The 18,582-nt window shown below is 31.1% G+C and overlaps 2 protein-coding genes across 3 annotated transcripts; both read left to right on the plus strand.

Annotated features, from left to right (window-relative positions):
- Positions 1-10: 10 nt before the first annotated feature.
- LOC110998039 (transmembrane protein 19) lies at positions 11-1,930 on the plus strand. 2 transcript variants are annotated; one of them, XM_022266460.2, is made up of 6 exons: positions 11-29; positions 366-537; positions 605-853; positions 924-1,073; positions 1,163-1,483; positions 1,652-1,930. In XM_022266460.2, exons 2-6 carry the CDS (start codon positions 381-383, stop codon positions 1,810-1,812), a joined length of 1,038 nt encoding a protein of 345 aa, XP_022122152.1. In that variant the 5' UTR covers positions 11-29; positions 366-380; the 3' UTR covers positions 1,813-1,930. The 2 variants fall into 2 exon arrangements, with proteins under 2 accessions (XP_022122152.1, XP_022122151.1); XM_022266459.2 differs by lacking the exon at positions 11-29 and adding an exon at positions 180-291.
- Positions 1,931-2,866: 936 nt separating this feature from the next.
- On the plus strand, positions 2,867-13,161 carry LOC110998029 (sialin). Its single transcript, XM_045631031.1, has 11 exons — positions 2,867-3,183; positions 3,481-3,680; positions 3,843-3,923; positions 4,007-4,250; positions 4,898-5,112; positions 7,099-7,260; positions 7,703-7,835; positions 8,280-8,393; positions 8,812-8,942; positions 9,436-9,534; positions 9,687-13,161. The coding sequence occupies exons 1-11, from the start codon at positions 3,090-3,092 to the stop codon at positions 9,759-9,761; spliced, it is 1,548 nt and encodes a 515-aa protein (XP_045486987.1). The 5' UTR covers positions 2,867-3,089; the 3' UTR covers positions 9,762-13,161.
- The last annotated feature ends 5,421 nt before the right edge of the window (positions 13,162-18,582 follow it).

The following is an 18,582-nucleotide window of genomic DNA, read 5'->3' on the forward strand; positions in this document are numbered from 1 at the left end:
AGAATTGTGACGTCGCCACCCGTGGTCAGGTATTCGACAGTCTGCACCTGCCAAATGCCATAAAATTTATAATAGAAATTAATCGTCTATGTGTTTTTAATAATTTTATTTATAAACATCAACACTCAGCTCTTTAAATTTAAATTGAATTGAAATTGTTTTCTTATTTGGATACAATTATTATAAACATTCAGACTCTCTTTGTAATTTTGCTGAGCTTAAAAAAAATATGTTTACTTAGAATTTAAAAGTGCATTATATTCATTGATTTTTATTTCTAGCTAAAAACAGGTCCTGAAAACTGTTATTAGTGTTATCATTTATTTTATTGGTTGTGTTTTAATAGTGATACTTAAAACTTGTAGTAAATTATTATAAAAATGGAAATCAAGACAAATTACATGGAGAATAAAAAGGGGATAGAAAACAATCACGTCTTCTCAGTGCTTTCAATTGCTATTGCAATACCGTTGTCAATGTCTTTTTGGATCATAAATATGATATACTCAAAATTATTTCAGAGTGAAGGTTTTGATGGTATGTTATGAAACCTAAAGAAACTATAAATTTTTACAATTTTTTAAATTTCATAAATTTTTTACAGACTTCCCTGTGATATCTCCTAGCAGATGGCTGGCATCATGTTTAATACCGATACCAATCGCTGTTTATGGCTACAAGAGAAGAACTTTAAATCTTAGTGGGGCCTTACTTGCCCTTGTTGTTGGTTTTATTCTTGTCCTATCCAACTATTGCTTTGTAATTATATTATTGACATTTTTCTTTACATCATCAAAAGCCTCTCATTTCCGTCCACATCTAAAAAGAAAATTTGAAGAGGACTTTAAAGAAGGTATAAAAATATTTGATTATAAGTTTAGATTCATAATATGAGATGAACTTTATCTATATCTTTGAAATAGGTGGCGAGAGAACTTGGGTTCAAGTACTATGTAATGGAGGAATGGCTACTCAGCTTGCACTTCTCTACTTAATTGATGTTGGGTCTTCTGAGCGACCTATTGACTTTATCAAAGATTATCGAGCATCATGGTTGAGTATGGGAGTACTTGGTAAATCAGATTAAGCTTATAAAAAAATCTTAACTGAATATTTAATCAGCTTAAAGGTAAATGCATACAGTTCTAGTTTTTTTTTACAGGAGTACTTGCTTGCTGTAATGGGGATACATGGGCATCAGAATTAGGCACAGTTTTATCTAAATCTGACCCATATTTGATTACTACTTTTAAGAAAGTACCAAAAGGAACAAATGGAGGAGTTAGTTTAATTGGAACTGTTTTAAGCACTGTTGGGGGACTTGTGATAGGAATTGCACATTATTTATCTATTCTATATTTTGCTGATACAAACATACTTACATATGCACCTCCTCAATGGCCTATTATTCTCTATGGAGCAATTAGTGGTCTCATTGGAAGTGGTATTGATTCACTTATGGGGGCGACTATGCAGTATAGTGGTATGAATTTTTACATGCTTCTCTAGCTAGTGTCATAAATTCCTCTTGTATGTTTTTTTTTAAATTCAATTAAAAGGAAAGCTTAGTTATTACCAAGGAATAAAATATCTTGCAATTTTATTAGTATTCAGTAGTATTACATAATTTTTAATTGTTTTTTTCTTTTAGGTGTTGATAAAGCAGGGAAAATAGTATCTCACTCAAGTATTTCTATTAAACATATAAGTGGCAAAAATATTTTGGATAATAATAGTGTTAATTTAATTTCAACAATTATTATGGGCTTGATGATTCCTACTATAAGTAAGCAATTTTGGCCATTAGTTTAAATTGCATTATGGTTATGCATATGACCTAACTGTCCATTTTAAAGACAGCATTTCATTAATGACTTATTAATTAATATTTTTATATGGACTTTTATATCAAATAAATGTATAAAGTTACTACATATAGTTTGTTTTACGGGAGCAAAATCCAATAACATCAAAATTATTTTGCTTAATTAACTTTCATAGCATACACCATAGAGCTGATACATAATATACTGTGTAATTGTTTACTAGTATTTGTCTGCAGTGAACCGTCTCTTGATACCCAAGAAAACCTGTGTTATGTAGAGGATCAATTTAGAAATTATATGGCAACTCTATTCTTCACAAAAATAGACATCGTCATTCTTACAGAGAATGGCTAGAGACAAATTAACTATAGCTGCTAAGGTTGTCATAATTATTTTAAAAGACACTAAAGTCATGTACTTAATGCGTAATATATTAAATGATGCCTTATACATATACTCCATTAAATGATTTATTATCTCTTTGGTGCACGATTTCGTTATATATCATATTGCGCAAAACGTCGACGGTGCGCAAATAAGCACGACAACTTACAAGCTGAATATAATATATATTGATAAGTGTGCTAATAAACATTCGACGGATTGTAATAGCCATCTGTCGAAACAAGCTATCCATGGCAGGTCGCATCGGTGTATGGTATGTGGAATGTGGATAGACCTTTGTATGAAAATGACAGTTCAAGTGTGCCAATATCCTATCTTAAGATTTTAACTTATTCCAGTTTTTAAAATAATTTAAAGCTATTTAATATCTTTTAAACATAGACTTTAATCAAAAACATATTTTAATCTTATTTGTACGGTATTATAATAATACGGATTTGAATATTGGGATATCGATCGACTGTCACGGGACACGGACTGATCTCAGAATTCAGATTATTTTCAATCTGGAGATTTTAGAAAATTACAGATTATGAGACTCTCAAAGCGACTATAATCGATCGCATTTGACATTGACACTTAGAAACGATTTAATAGATGTCAGCATAGTGTAACAAATATCAATTGCCCTGTAAATTGTTAGACTATTACAATTTACAATATTAAACATCACGTAGTTTTTGTGATTGTTTCGCCAAAGTTATTGAAACTGATTCCTTTGTTATTAACCAGTGTTATGAGTCATTTTTATCTTCCGCTGTATTACTATAGGCAAAGCCACCAATAGTTTTATGGCTTAAACTTCGATTTTTTATCGAGCAGTTTTAATAATTAGGAATGTGTAAGGATTATTAAACTATGTCATTACCAATAGACGAAAGCCCTATATTAAATGAGGACATTGAAAACGATGTTACTAGCAGTCGTAGAACGTTGGTACAACCAGATACAGGTAATTTAGGCTATTTTTCGTTTACCTATATAATATGAAATTAGAGATATTCATGTTTTTTTTTAATGGTAGCTTGACCTACTTTTTCCACAATGTCAAAAACCTATAAATATTATTCTATTATGACAATGAACAATCTTATAAGGTGAAAGTATGTAATAAAATTAATTAATTTGCCATAGAAGTTTCTTTATACCATTTTAAAATTATTATCAAGCCCTTCCTCATTATTTATAAATTTAATTTATAGTGTTAAGTTTAACACAATTGATATTTTAAGTTTTTTTAATTTAACAGTTGAAGAAACAACAGGATGGATCAAATGTCGAACTGTGCTTGGCATTATGGGCTTCTTGGGATTTGCCAATGTATATGCAATGAGGGTGAATCTATCAGTAGCTATTGTGGCTATGATTAATTCAACAGTCCCCGTACCATCCAATGAAACACTAGATGTATGTCCAGCCACACCAGCTTCCAATGATTCAACACCAACTGTATGTAATTTTTATTTAACTGCTATTTTTGATATCATATTAGCTCAAAATGTTAAGAAGATGACACACTATTGCCTCTTGCAGTTCAATTATTATTGCAATTGTGAAACTAAAATATAAAAATTTCTTAATAAAGTAGCACCATAATGAATTTTATTTCAGAGGCCTGGTGACTTTAACTGGACGGCTGAACAACAAAGTATAATTCTAGGTTCCTTTTTCTATGGATATGTTTTAACACAGGTGAGCATAGCATCACAATATCATATTTGTACTTTAAACTTTAGGTTTGCATGTATATTTATTGAATATACTTTTGTTTCCAGGTGCCAGGTGGTAGAATAGCAGAAATATTTGGTGGCAAATTAGTATATGGCATTGGTGTATTATTGACAGCCATATTTACTATTTTAAGTCCAATAGCTGCATTTATAGACTTTAAATTCTTCATAGTTGTTCGAGTACTAGAAGGTCTCGGGGAAGGTGTCACTTATCCAGCCATGCATGCAATGCTGGCTCGGTGGATACCTCCTTTGGAAAGATCAAAATTTGCTGCCTATGTTTATGCTGGTAAGTGTAATCTAAAGATTACCAATACTTTTGACTACAAAAAGATTTATATTTTTTGACATCTAAAATAGTAATTAATATTGAAATCCATACACACCCACTCAATAGGATCATATTAATTTTATCTCATTTTAATAACTGTGTGATACTGGGACAGTTAACATTTATAATCCAAGGTTATTTATTGCATGCAATAAATTTTATCACTAATTAATTATGAGATTCTTGTAAGAAGAATTTTTAAATGTTGACACAATTCTCATCATTGTTTTATAGTTTTAGTAATCAATTTTCTTATACAAATCAAAAATATTCAAAATGTGTCTATTATGGATATAAATATAAAATTTTAACATTAGCTCTAAAAAGCAAAAATACCAACATGCAATATACAATAAAATTCAAGGTTAAGTATTGTAAGTTCATTAGCTTATTCTTTCTATTTTAGATCTATTATATTTATTGACTAGGTGTGCTAAATGACTTAAATATTTTTCTCTTTAAGGTTCTGAAATTTTGAACACATTATGTAATTTATAATTATATTATTAACAGTCATTATGACTATTGTAATTATTACAATTAAATTAGGTTGCAGAAGAAAATTATATTTTATACAAATATTTTTATTTTGCATTATTTTCAAGGTTCAAACATAGGTACGGTAATATCACTACCAATATCTGGCTGGCTCTGCACTCTTCAGTTTGGAGGAGGTTGGCCTCTATGCTTCTACCTCTTTGGTGGACTTGGCATTGTATGGTTTATAGCTTGGATGTGTTTGGTCTATGATACACCTCAAAGGCATCCTAGGATATGTCCAAAAGAGGTTGAATATATCACATACTCTATTGGACCACAGGTAAAGCTATCTGAAATTAATATGTTGCTATGTTTTTTTTGGGTAGGAGGCTCACCTGATGTTAAGTGATACCGCCGCCCATGGACACACTTAATGCCAGAGGGCTCGCGCGTGCGTTGCCGGGCTTCTAAGAATTGGAATTATGTATAAGAAAGGGACTCTCTTCTTAGTAACCCTTATAAGGGAAATATTGTGTTAAAAAATAAAATGTGGAAAATTTAAAAAATATGTGAACTTAAATAATAACATTTATGGATATATAAGAACATATATATTAATTGATACAAGTGGAAGAACATAAATCAAGATTAGAAAAAAGTTTGAATGCAAGACTTTTGCATTGGATAAAGGCAGTGTATGTTTTGCTATTTTATCTTCATTTTTATGAAGTTAATTTAAGTTAATAGTAGCTTTTCATCATAGAGTTCTCAGCAACATGACATTCTCTTAATTATATGTAAAACACATAATTCATAATCAATCTGTTATCATTCTAAACCTTATGCAGTTGTTATTGACAAGATAATTCTCAATGATAATAAATATTCCACGGCTATGAGTAATGTATCTGTAGTATACTCCAAATTATATCGAGGGCATTTTGTGTACACTGTTTTATATTTAATTTCTTTATAAAAATAAAACTACATTTTTATTTTATACCAGTAGGCATTTTCTGCGACTAATTAATTTTTATTATTGTCTCGTAATCTCATTATCTCTTCATTTCAAAACTGTGGAATGTATTTTGATAATTTTCTGTTTTGATTTCGGTTTTCATTTCTGATTGGAATGTATTTTTTGTCCATTACTCTATGTAACAGCGGGCTTTGTCTATAGTGATTAATCATTATCTACATGAAACAGATTTCAATTTAGGACACAGCTGTATCAATTATATATTTTATGTATGTATAATTTAGTAAATTTAATTGCTAGTAATGTTGTATGCCAATCGCCTAAGTAGCTTATTTGATACTTGAATTATTTTTTAACTTGGGTCAGAACACTGATTTTAAAGCCAGACAGATTTTAATATAAGATTTTTACCTATAATAATAACGTTAGAGCAGCGAACCCAATAAGTATCCACAGATTGTTTTCAATCTGAGATCAGACTGTAACAGTCGATCGATCTCTTATCTGCATACCAATAACCAAACCCTACGAAGACAATCCATTTTTGGCGACCTCTTTACACTCATACTTCATAATCAATATAAACCAAGTAAATTTAATAAAACCGTACATATATTAAAATATATGTCTATGTTTTCAAACATATATCAAATAGTTTTTTTATTCAATAGATATTGGCACAGTTGAACTGTCATTTTAATACAAAGGTCTATCCACATACACGGATCCGACCAACTATGGATAGCTTCTATCGACAGATGGCTATTACAATCCGTCCTTTGGTTATTGGCCCACATTTATCGATATGTTGATTTAGATGTCTATCTCAGATGGACAAAAATGGATTGAGATAGCTTATTGGGTTTGGGCGTTAGTGGCTTCAGCTTGCGACTCTCATCCCTGAGGTCATAGGTTCGACTGTAACCTAATGGACTTTTTTCTATAGGCGTATTGAATAGTCGTTCAAACGGTGATAAAAATATCGTAAAACCGGCTTGCCTTAGACCCGAAATGTCGACGGCGTGTGTCAGGTTGCTGAATATTAGATTGACAATGATCATGAACAGATACAGAAATCTGAGGTCTAGACCTAAAAAGGTTGTAGCGCCACTGTTTTTTTTTAAATAATATTGAAGCAGGTTTTTTATACTGATCTCTTGTATGTAGTATAAGTAGGGATATCTATGGTATTTATATATTGCGTGTCTGTATGTCCTTAAAAATACTTAGCCATGTTCATTGGCTTAGGTTAATATACTCCCGCTCTTGCTACCAGATACCTAATTTACCATAAAGTTTTATAAAGCTATTTCTCTTGTTTTATAATCTGTATTTCTCTATTTCCAGGAAGAAAAATCATCTATGTCAATACCATGGTTTAAATTCCTCACCTGTCTTCCATTATGGGCAATATTAATAGCCCAGTGTGGGCAGTCATGGCTGTTCTATACTCAGCTAACGGAATTACCTACATATATGAATAATATTCTGCATTTTGATATTGTCTCCGTAAGTATAATAATAATATTAATTAAGCCTAATTTATTCTTTGATAAATGTTCAATGTTATGTACACACACAAAATATATATTTATTTTTTTCTCAAGTACTTCTTATTGAGTATAGCATCATTCTGCATTTTTCTCCCAATCCTCTCCACCAATTTCCTTAAGCTCCTCAGCACACACTGCAATATGCTGACCTCGCTTTCTTTTTCCTGGTGACCCTTTCCACTTTGTTATCTTCTTTGCCTCATTGTTCGTTACAGCGAGAAAAAAAAATAAAAAAATGATATTGTCAAAGTTATTACCATACCCATTGGCCCCCATCAAAGGCTATATAGCCCGCCCCCGTACCGCCCTGTATCAACAGGGTGCGATGCTTCTTACCTTACTTATTTGACCTGCTCACGGCCAATTCAATATTTTACTATAAACCATAATTATTTCAGAACGCTCGATTATCAGCGCTACCGTACTTAACCGCGTGGATCGCTGGTATTGGAATCAGTATCTTTGCTGACTGGGTGCTAGCCAAGGGCTGGATGTCCCGACTTAATAGTATGAAGCTGTGGAACACTGTTGGTAAGCTAAATATTTTACTGACTTCAAAAACTTCTTTAGCGTCTAAAAGAGGGTAAATTTTTTACGGAACGTCACGAACATGTGCAGCGTTTTGTCGACGAAAAGAGAGAGAGCGATTGATACTGATTGAGAGAGAGTGCGAAAGGGAGCTGTATTCGCTAAGTAGTTACATATTAGATCTTTAGATGGATTTTTTTTAATATTCAAGATATAAATATTTTTTTGTCGTTTTTTATTGCAACTTTAACTGTAACTGTAGATAACCGACAGTCCGTTAAATATCGTTTTAGACATTCTTAGTTTTTGCGCTAAAATAGTATAATAGAGTTGTGTGATGTTCGACGAAAATCGTGTTTTAATTTTATCATTTATTATATCTTTATATTAACGTTCATAAGTGTGCATAGTTACCAATATTGATTATGTGTGTGTTATCATTTTAAGCGGCCTTTGTTCCCGCTTTCGGTTTGTTGGGCATCGCATGGGCTGGCTGCGACAGGATTGCTGTCATGTTGCTGCTGAGTATAACATCAGCGTTTGGTGGCGCTGTGTATGCTGGTAATTATACACTGCTTAATAATAACTGTAGGGCTACAGCCCTATTTGGGAACCCACCTCAGATCGCATTCTTTGATAATTTTTACTAAAGACTCGCGACCCGACCGAGATTTTTCGGCTTCGCAAGGGCAGCAAATATTGGAGATGGTTAAGGAGTATAATTCACTATGGTTTTATGGAAATTGACTGAAATACAAAAATCTTGCTAACAGCTCTTGCTACAGTTGTGTATTCAGAGATTTGACTAGATCTAAACCATTGTGGTTTTTATATGTATTTTTTTGACTTTGATATAAATGTAAAAAAATGGATTAGATTATTGCGCCTTTCATGTTTAAGTAAGTGCATATTGATACGATAGAATGGAACCCTGAACCACCTTTTTATTTGATTAAATAAAACCTCCTTTTCCGTATAGGTAACCAAATGAACCATATAGACTTATCACCGCAGTTTGCTGGTACTATGTATGGTATTACGAACGCGGCCAGCAATATCTGCGGGTTCATGGCACCATATGTGATTGGACAGATCATCAGCTCTGATCAGGTATTTTTATGACAATTTAAATTTCGCTCCTTATGAATGTCACTCATTTGTAGTCTGTGCTTTGTCTCTAATCTGTGACGTTACGAGATATTGTCTTCATTAAAAAAATATCGATGCACTGTTTATAAAATCAAGATTTTGAATATTTCTTGCTATTTTGTTCTCATTTAATTAAATAAATCGTTAAATCAATATTTAAATAAATATTATTATAATATCCATTATTTAACATAATTTTAAAGCGCGTAAAGAATGCGAAACGTCGGATAAATTTAAAATTATGTTAAATAATTATAACTTTACATTAATACATATCTTCAATCCGGTAAAAAATGTTTTCTTTAAATAACGACTATTTCCAATTCATCTCTGCCCTATAGCAGACTTCAGATGTTGCCTCAGTTCAAACAATTATGTGACATTTTATTGGATAACATTTTTTTGTAATTTAAGATGTCTTATTATTATCTATTATAATTTGTATTATTTTCAGCAAACACTGGGTCAGTGGCGCGAAGTGTTCTACTTAGCAGCCGCCATCGATCTTGGCGCCAATCTCTTCTATTTGTTCTTTGCCAGTACTGAGGAACAGGTAATATTTTATTTCTTAATCTAAAACATTAGGATAACATTTTAAAACTTATATTTTTTTCAATCAATTAAAAGAACGCAAGCTTTTATACTTTTGTGTATTTTTTTTTTGTTAGTTATGTCTAGATTAAGCAAGGAATTTATTTGTTTCAGGATTGGTCCCGGCCTGATAATGATGACATGACAGCATCAGCTCCAGTCGAAAGCATACTATTCCCCGAATCTTAGGAAATACTTGTATCACACTTGGACACCGCGGTGTGACTGTTGACACTGACAAGTGACATTGACACTGTCAAAAATGATTTGGCTTAATTAAAAAAAAAATTTAAACAATTTGGTGCTATTGAACCATGAAAAAGGAATTTTAATAGTTATACAACAAAAATATTACTTATGAAATTTACCCGAAAAAAATTATTAATTATGGCACTTAGTAGAATGAAATGAAATATCTACTTAGTACAAAGTCTTTTCCATGGTTTTTATGATGCCGATAATTTTGCATTATTAAAATGTATTAAAAAATTTATTGGTAATTTATTATAATGCAATTATGAGTTATATGAAGTTCTTCGCTTTAAAGATGAAGCTAAAATGTTATATGTATTTTCTTTGTAGATTGTTAGTGGTGCCTTTTTAGAGTAATAACCGACTTCAAAATGAAATAAATTGTTCACATCGAACATAGAGTCATTATAAAATATCAGATATAAAAACGATCTTGTTTAAGTACATTTATAAACAGGTATGTAATAAACTTTCACTTTACAATTTAAAAAACAATGTTATTTTGTTTGTCGATATTAAGATACTTTTTTTAAAGGATTATTTTTAACAAGTTGAACCTGTTTGGCTTGACGCTGACCAAATTTACAGTTTAGGTGCCGTTTAAGTGGTGCGTAAGCAAATTTACGATTATATGGTACATTATATAACCGTATTTAATTTTTCTTAACTGATTATATTTGTACTTTTAAAACAAAGTAGTTTTTAAATATTAAAAAAATTGGGTTCTTAAATTATTACGATGAATTAGGAAATTTTTGAAGTCAGTTATGATATATGTGTGTAATTAAAAATTGATTCCTTTTTGTAGCTTTAGCTTCTTATATAACTTTTAAATAAGTATTAATTAAACGACTGTGATTAATGACAAACGTGTCACTTATAAAAAACTTATTTTTCTTTGTAAGTATGTACTATCAGGGTCAAGGAAGACATTATATATTTGAATTGGTAGAATTTAGGACGCATTCTAGAATGTTTCTATTTTTGTTTGTTTACGTTGAAAGGTAAGAATAAGATTTTTTCTTCTAATTTTGTGGTACCTATATGATAGTCTGTGAAATACTGGCGTGTGATTTCTAGACAAAGTACTAAATTCATTTTTTATGTCGACAGTAATTAAATTTCGATAATCGTCTTGATTAATATGGGAAAAATTCAAAGTATTTTTTGTGAATAAAAGAAATGTCGCATAACTGCCACGCCGGTTCTCTTTCCGCATACTAATGTTTCTTTAGAAAAAGAACTAAAAATTCAATAAAATTGTGTTTTTCTGTCTCTTGCAAAAAAATAGTGAATAGCGAAAAAAATAAACTACAAATATTGGCCCTGGTAGTATATATATCGAGAATAAAATTAGCTACTACCTTTTAAAGTTATTACAAAATTTGAATTTATTACATCATCCGAAGATTTCAATTTTAAGTAATTTAATATTTGTATCTATAATTTTTAACTCAATTTAACAGTTAGACCCGTGTTTTGAAAGCTGAAAGTAATTTTTAGTCCAAAGTGTAACAGTGACAATACTAAAAATATGAAATACGGGTCAATAAATAAAATCTTCATGTGAGCTGTCAAATAGTGACAGTTCATTCACAGATGATAATTCTAGATATTAGACTTAATCTATACTTGGTACAAATAACAATTGTATTTTACAACGGCTGTTGATTCTAATTTATTTTAGCTTTTAATAATCCAAACATGTAACTTATAAACCAAAGGCATTGACATGACACTTAAAACTTCAGAATACAAGGATATGTATATTTAATTTGTGTTATTCTTATCAAAGAAATATCAAATTTACTTTTGATAAAAATTTAATACTATACTGGGTTAATAATTGTTTTTCTGATTACCAATGAAAAGGGAAGTATATTTTCATAAACTTATGAATGTTGACTTAAAACTGCCCCTATATTTCGGTCAAAACATATCAAAAAATAAATACATAAATCAAGTATATTATATCGTATACTGGAGGAAAATATGGTTCATGCATTTTCTCTAGTACAATTCTTTTTACTTCACTAAAGTTTCGTTAATTATTTAGTTTAAATGCGATCCATAGGATCCTTAGCTGATTTTAACCATTCCATTACAATGAGGTAATTATAGAATACCAATACTTATTAAGCAAAATATTAAAGTGTTTTTTTTTACGATTTAATAAATGAATTAATGCTTTTTAAACGAACTTGACAAGTATACATATCGACTTATAATATAATTTTTTAAGTCATTTGATCAGATTGGATTTGATACTAAAATTTTATACAATGTACACAAATTAAGTAATTAAATCAATGAAATGTATATGAAAGGTTTTAGTACTTTACTATAGTGATTTAGATAGGAAACTTCTGTTTCCCAGTTTTGCGTCTCAGTTGGTATGAATACTTGATTGAACAAGGGCTATGTTTGAGAGCCTTTCTACCAATGCCTTTACTATTTAATTTTGCTGCAAAATCTATTAATTTACGATGCTTGCTTATTATGTTATCTTTGCCTACGTTGGCGTTAGGTATAATATGTTGCCTAATTCATACACTTTCCCTACGTATTTCTACAATTAATTAGTTCTGACAAACTCTGAAAAATAATTATGTAACAACTTTTCGATCTCATCGTCGGAATTGTATTAATATATTTTACAAAAGAACTAATAAGCCTCGCCCTGACAGATATAATATGCCTAGAGAGCCCGTACTTAATGTACTTAACGCGGCCATTACTCTGTAACTCCCAATAGTGATCGCCATTCCGAAACGCGAAGTTTTTGTAGGCTATTTGACAGTCAGAAAAAATAAATAAAAAATCCATAAATTACAATGACACAAAATGTCCAGGAATCGACGATGCCCTAGCGTGTTTGAAAATGGTTCGCTTATTGTATTTTCAAAAAATGTTTAACAATATCAAAATTGACATTTTGTATAGGTTCTACAATAATCAATAACCTGAAATGTTTTTTTAAATCTTGTCAAATAGCCTATGTTAGTACTCTCAACATCCATAGTACTTTGGAGTGGCAAGGTACACTAGTTTAAAGAAAACCGGAACGCATCATTAAGAGTTTCAAAGAACCAATGAAATCTGTGCTTTAGCTAATTATCTTTCATATATACCATTTTGTACCCTCTCATTTATAGCATAAGTAAATAGTAATAATTGTTAACGGTATTTGTTTTGATTCATAAATTAATTGAATCTCAGCTTTTATTTAAACATTTGATGAATTTGTAATATTTTAACCGTAAGTGTAAAAATTCCAAGTGTATATGATTTTATACATGTATTTTTGTAGACGAGTCGCAAATAAATTTTGATAATATGTCATGTTTTATTTAAAAAAAATACCAAAAAAAGCTACCTACAAGCAATTCTATTATAACCCCGTCACAAATGGACGTTTCTTCGAAATTAACATTCGTACAGTAAATGAAAACATCAGTTTTGATTCAGAAACGATCTTAGCCCCAGTTCAAACAATTTAAACAACAAACTATAATTTAAAACTTGGCGATTGAAAAGAGTAGCGGAGTTTCTTGCCAGTTCTTTTTGCTCGCTCTACGCTCTTGACTAGCGAACTGGTAGTAAATGTAAATTTAAAATTAATTTAACATCTTTTCTGTTGACGTTGACGGAATTTTATTTCAGGGTCGCCTTTTCTATTTTTTTCCCTCAGAACAAGAACTAAACGATGTCATGTCAGAGACACGGTTAGATATAAACAAATGAAAGAACGGTTGTAGCGACACTGAACCTAAAATTCAGAATGAAACTTGACTAAGCATAAAAAAGAGTGTGTGTACTTATGTACACGTGTTAGAAGTTATACTTCTTTGGAATAATAATAACTAAAGTGATGAACGATAAATATTAAAATTAATCAAAAATATTTTATTTAAATAAATAAATAATTTGTAAATACTTTTTTAATACAGTTGCTCAAAAAGTGGCATATTGCAGGGAGGTATAGCGTTCGGAAAGTGGGCTATAACACACTCGTGCTTTTTCTTTGCCATTCCCGCACTCGTGCGATTTCTTTGCCAACTGTCAAAACAATGTGTATTAAAAAGAAAAAACCAACCACGAAGGTTTTATTAAAAAGATTCATAGAAGTTTTTATGATATATGATTTCTAAATATTATAATAATTGGATTCAATAAGTTCGGTTAGGTTTCTTTTCATTTCATATCAATTAAAAAATATTAAAAAGAATTTTATATATTCAAATACGTATTTTTAAAAAGTTTACTAATAATTGGATTCAATAAGTTAGGTTAGGTTTATTTTATTTCATATCAATAAAAAAAATATTAAAAAGAAAAAACTAACCATGAAGTTTTTACAAAAAAAATCACAGAAGTTTTTATGATTCATGCAAATATTTTAAAAAGAAGCTACTATTTGTTTCAATATCAGATTTAATGATTGGACTCAATGAGTTAGATTTGGTTTTCTTTCAATAAAAATAGTCTACTGAAGAATTGGCTGCATGGGCCAAGTTCCCTTTGCCTACCCAGAATGGGTGAAGAAAAGAAAAAACAAGCTTTGCTCATATTCTTTGCGGTTGGCGCCATTTTCCAAAAATGTTCTTTCGAGTTGAGTTATTTGTTGCACAAAATGAGTAATTTCGACGATATTTTATTTGAATGAATACCACCCGAACGCAGTATAATTGCACAAAATACTTCGGAGAACAATTTACCGGAAACATATAAGTCGCTACATATCTACGTGCAACGAATTTATTCCGTAGAGAGAAGAGAAAAAAAGCAAATAGTTTAATTAAATTGCTTAATTTTTTTGCAACTGTATTAAAAATAGTCGTTCAGTACACGTGCGGAACCGTCATTGCAACTTGTTCCAACTGTCAACCCTCACCTTCGGCTGCGCCTCGGCTCGGGTAGACATTCGTCGGAACTCGTTGCAATGACAGGCTTTCCGCACTTGTAATGAAATATACTATTACCGTCGTATATGAAATTTACACACTGTTATTATCCCTCGTACAGTGATGTAAAGAAGTGATGTCAGAAGATCGGCATCTATCGTATGTCAGGCACAGAAGGCCAAATAAAAAAAATGTTTACGATACAAAAGGTTGTAGCGCCACTGCTTTGTTATATTGCTTCCTACTTAAAACGTAACGTAAGTAAAAACTAAACCAATAGAATAATATCAAGTTAACGTTATGAAACAATTTTAATTTAAATATATAAGTTACTACAATTTAAATTGCAGCCATTCGCAGTCTGGAAACGGACAGGTCATAAGAAACACGTGTGATTTAATTTGGTATCAGGACCAGTGATTTTGACTTAATGTAAAATTATTATATACACTTTTTGCATTGGCGCGAAGAAATTATAACCTAACACGAAGCGAACCGAAAATGTATCACCGACGCGACGCCAAGCGATTATCGTAAAAAACTAATGTTTGTTTTCACCCCGAGTAATTTTTTATTACGCATTTATCACGTTACGAGATTGGAAGGTGTGTAATTACGCCAGAATCGTGATTTTCATGCAGCGATTTGGTGTGTGCAGGTGCAACATTCTTTGAATCGAGATGCGCTGATATAACAAATATTTAAATTGCTGAGGTGTCAAAATTTAACACTTGTTTTTATTATCACTTAATGCATGCAGAATGTTTTACATAATGCGTGTGTTTTATTTGTTTATTATCTGCATTTCAATTTTTCTGAACGCGGGATGTTAAACATATTTTGCTTAGTTTAAATTTATCAAAAGTTTTCATTTAGGATGTTCTTTTGTTTGGTGTTTACAAAAAATCAGTTTATGAATTCTAGTCTATCCTTATCATGGATCATCTTCAATTTTAATGAAACGTTATTAAAATCAGCTTCTAAGTGAAAGCCTAAACTAAAAAAAAATGCCATTTTATTGCGTTTTTTTTGAGAAGTGTGTCGATTGCACGCCTTTCTCCACCATAAAGTTGCATAAAAAGCCAACAAACGAACCCTTGCAATAACTGTTAAGTAATTTCAACTTTTTTTGCTAAATATTTTGGCGGGTATTGTCCTATAGTCAACCCGTCGCTTTCATTGTTTAAATACCAAATATTAACGAAGGTCGTTTTACGAGCCGCCAAAGGAACAAAATGGGCATTTATGACTTTAACAATATTTTCGCCCGTTACCTTTTGGATTTGAATGCTTGCATCATAAAAATTAACGGTTGCAAGATGGTTAGGGACTAAATGCTCGTTTTGCATGTCCATTTCTGTTCAAACTAGGTATTATTGATGCTGTTGGGGTTTTAGGATTCATAGTCGAGACGATGCTGATATTCAGAAACGCTAATGTAAAAATAAGGGCTCATCTGAGTCGCGACTTAGGCACGTTTAAATAACCGTATTTAAATGCATTTTCTTGTTAAATTTTGTGAAGTCTGGTTTCTATTGTTTTCTTTGTGTAGCCAGATAGAAATGTACTTAATAAAGTAATTGTTGGAAAAAAATATTATTATTATATGACACTGCAAGAAAGATTGAGTGTGTTGAAGGGAAAGGAAAAAAATATTTTCAAGTTCTTAATATATTAAAGTAAAACTAAACAAAAATGTTTAAAATGACATTTTAACCGATAAAATAAGGCGAAATGTTAAAGTTTAATCATATAAATTATTTTATTTACCGTGGTAAAGTTATTTTATTTCTATAATGTTTTTAAGATTACATTATAAATAATTAATTATCTGCATTTTAATTACATGCCTGCCCGATAAGATCAGTCTCGCTCTAGACGGCAATTTCCAACAGTTGGCGTGAACAAAATCTGAGTACCAATGCCCGTCACATTAGTAATTAGATTTTGACAAAATTCACACTAAGTCTCGTTTCTGACTCTCTTCCTAAAGGTGACATACGAGAGTCACCAAGATCAAATGTACGTACCAAGATGTAAATTGTAATGTAAGTATTATTAAAATCAGTCATCAGATTGAACTACAAAAAAGATTTTCATACCAATTACTTAGTTAGCCCTTTATAATTAAGACTAAAGTTTGCACTATATTTTAAACTCAAATACCTACCAAAACAGAAAAGCATTTTAAATAATTCATGTGTTCTTATGTGGTCTTCACCCGTGCCTACCTAACACTCATTGTTTTCTACGTCTTGTATCTTTTTCTCCAGACACCTATTGTGTCGCTGGCTAATGAGTACCGACACCACGTTCAATTATTTCCACAACTCACAATTCGTTTCGGACGGATACACATTACCATTCGCCTCATTGGTTATTTATTTATTCGTCACCAATTATTTACTGACCGCTGCGATGTTTCGAAGAAGTGAACCCTTTTGTTGTGGCACAAGTTTTATTGCTACTACCTTTGTCGAAGGAGAAATTACTAGCTGTAACAAATTGCAGGCGAAAAGTTAACAATTATGCTGACCACCATTCAAATTGGTGATGTATCATTATTTTGTTTTATTTATAATTTAAAAGGTTTTTTAATTTGCAAACACGCATACTTATAAAAAAATACCAGACACGCTTACATCTCAATTTCAATTCGACATTTAAATTAGTTCCTATTATTATGATGGTCTGTGGAACATTGTTTAAATAAAAAACCATTCGGGATGAAAACGGTAAAATCCTAGCAACAAATAAAAGACAAATAATTGCAAATAAAAAACCCAAAGACAACAAAAAAAGTTGCTCCAGTTTTGGTCGTAAAACATTTGAAAATAGATCAAGTTCTATTGTTTATATGGCTTTTGAATACAGGCGGCTTTTTACACAGACAAAAAATATCTGGACCGTTAAACTGTAACAGTAACATTATTTTATTATAAAAATTAACGGCACAATGTTTTCTGAGAATATTTTTTTTATAAATTGTTAGTTTTGTCTGAGATAACTTTGAGTGTGCTTAGTGTTTGGTTGTGATTTTAAATACACAAATCAGACCGTGAGAGTTGATCGATCTTCTATCTGCATCCCAATAACTCAACCCCACGAAGACAATCCATTTTTGGCGACGGATAGAATGCAATCTCTTCGCACTTTACACTGATATTTGATTATAGATATAAGCCGAATAAATTAAATAAAACTGTACAAATAATATTAAAACTTTGATTATTGGCACAGTTGAACTGTCATTTTCATACAAAGGTCTATCCACATAAACCGATCCGACCTACCATGGATAGCTTGTATCGACAGATAGCTATTACAATCCGTCGATTGATTACTGGCACAGCTTTCTCATTATTTGGTATAGAGGTCTATCTCAGATGGTCAAAAATGTATTGAGAAAGGTTATTGGTTTTGGGCGTTAGGGGCCTTCAAGAAAAGTGAGTCTATAGGTGGAGATATCACTTAACATCAGATGAGCCTTCTTCCCATATGACGCCTATTAGATACAAGAAAATGATAAAAAGATGATTTCGTCCTTTACCTAAAAAATTGAATAATTCATAATTGATTCTATTACTTTAGTCTTTTACCAGTCTCTATCAGTCAGATGCAATTTTGCTTGCTTTGTTGCAACTCAAACTCAAAATATCTTTAGTCATATAGGTAAACAAGTACACTTATGAACGTCAAAAAAAAAACAAATCAAAACGATTGTAAATTTACAGTTACTACCAGTTCGCAAATCAAGGGCGTAGAGCGGGCAAGAAGAACTGGCAAGAAACTTTCCGCCACTCTTTTTAATCGCTAAGTTTTGAGTCATACAAATTGTTTGAACTAGAGCAAAT

The sequence above is a fragment of the Pieris rapae genome, chromosome 14 (genome assembly GCF_905147795.1).
Source record: "Pieris rapae chromosome 14, ilPieRapa1.1, whole genome shotgun sequence".
NCBI classification, from domain to species: Eukaryota; Metazoa; Arthropoda; class Insecta; order Lepidoptera; family Pieridae; genus Pieris; species Pieris rapae.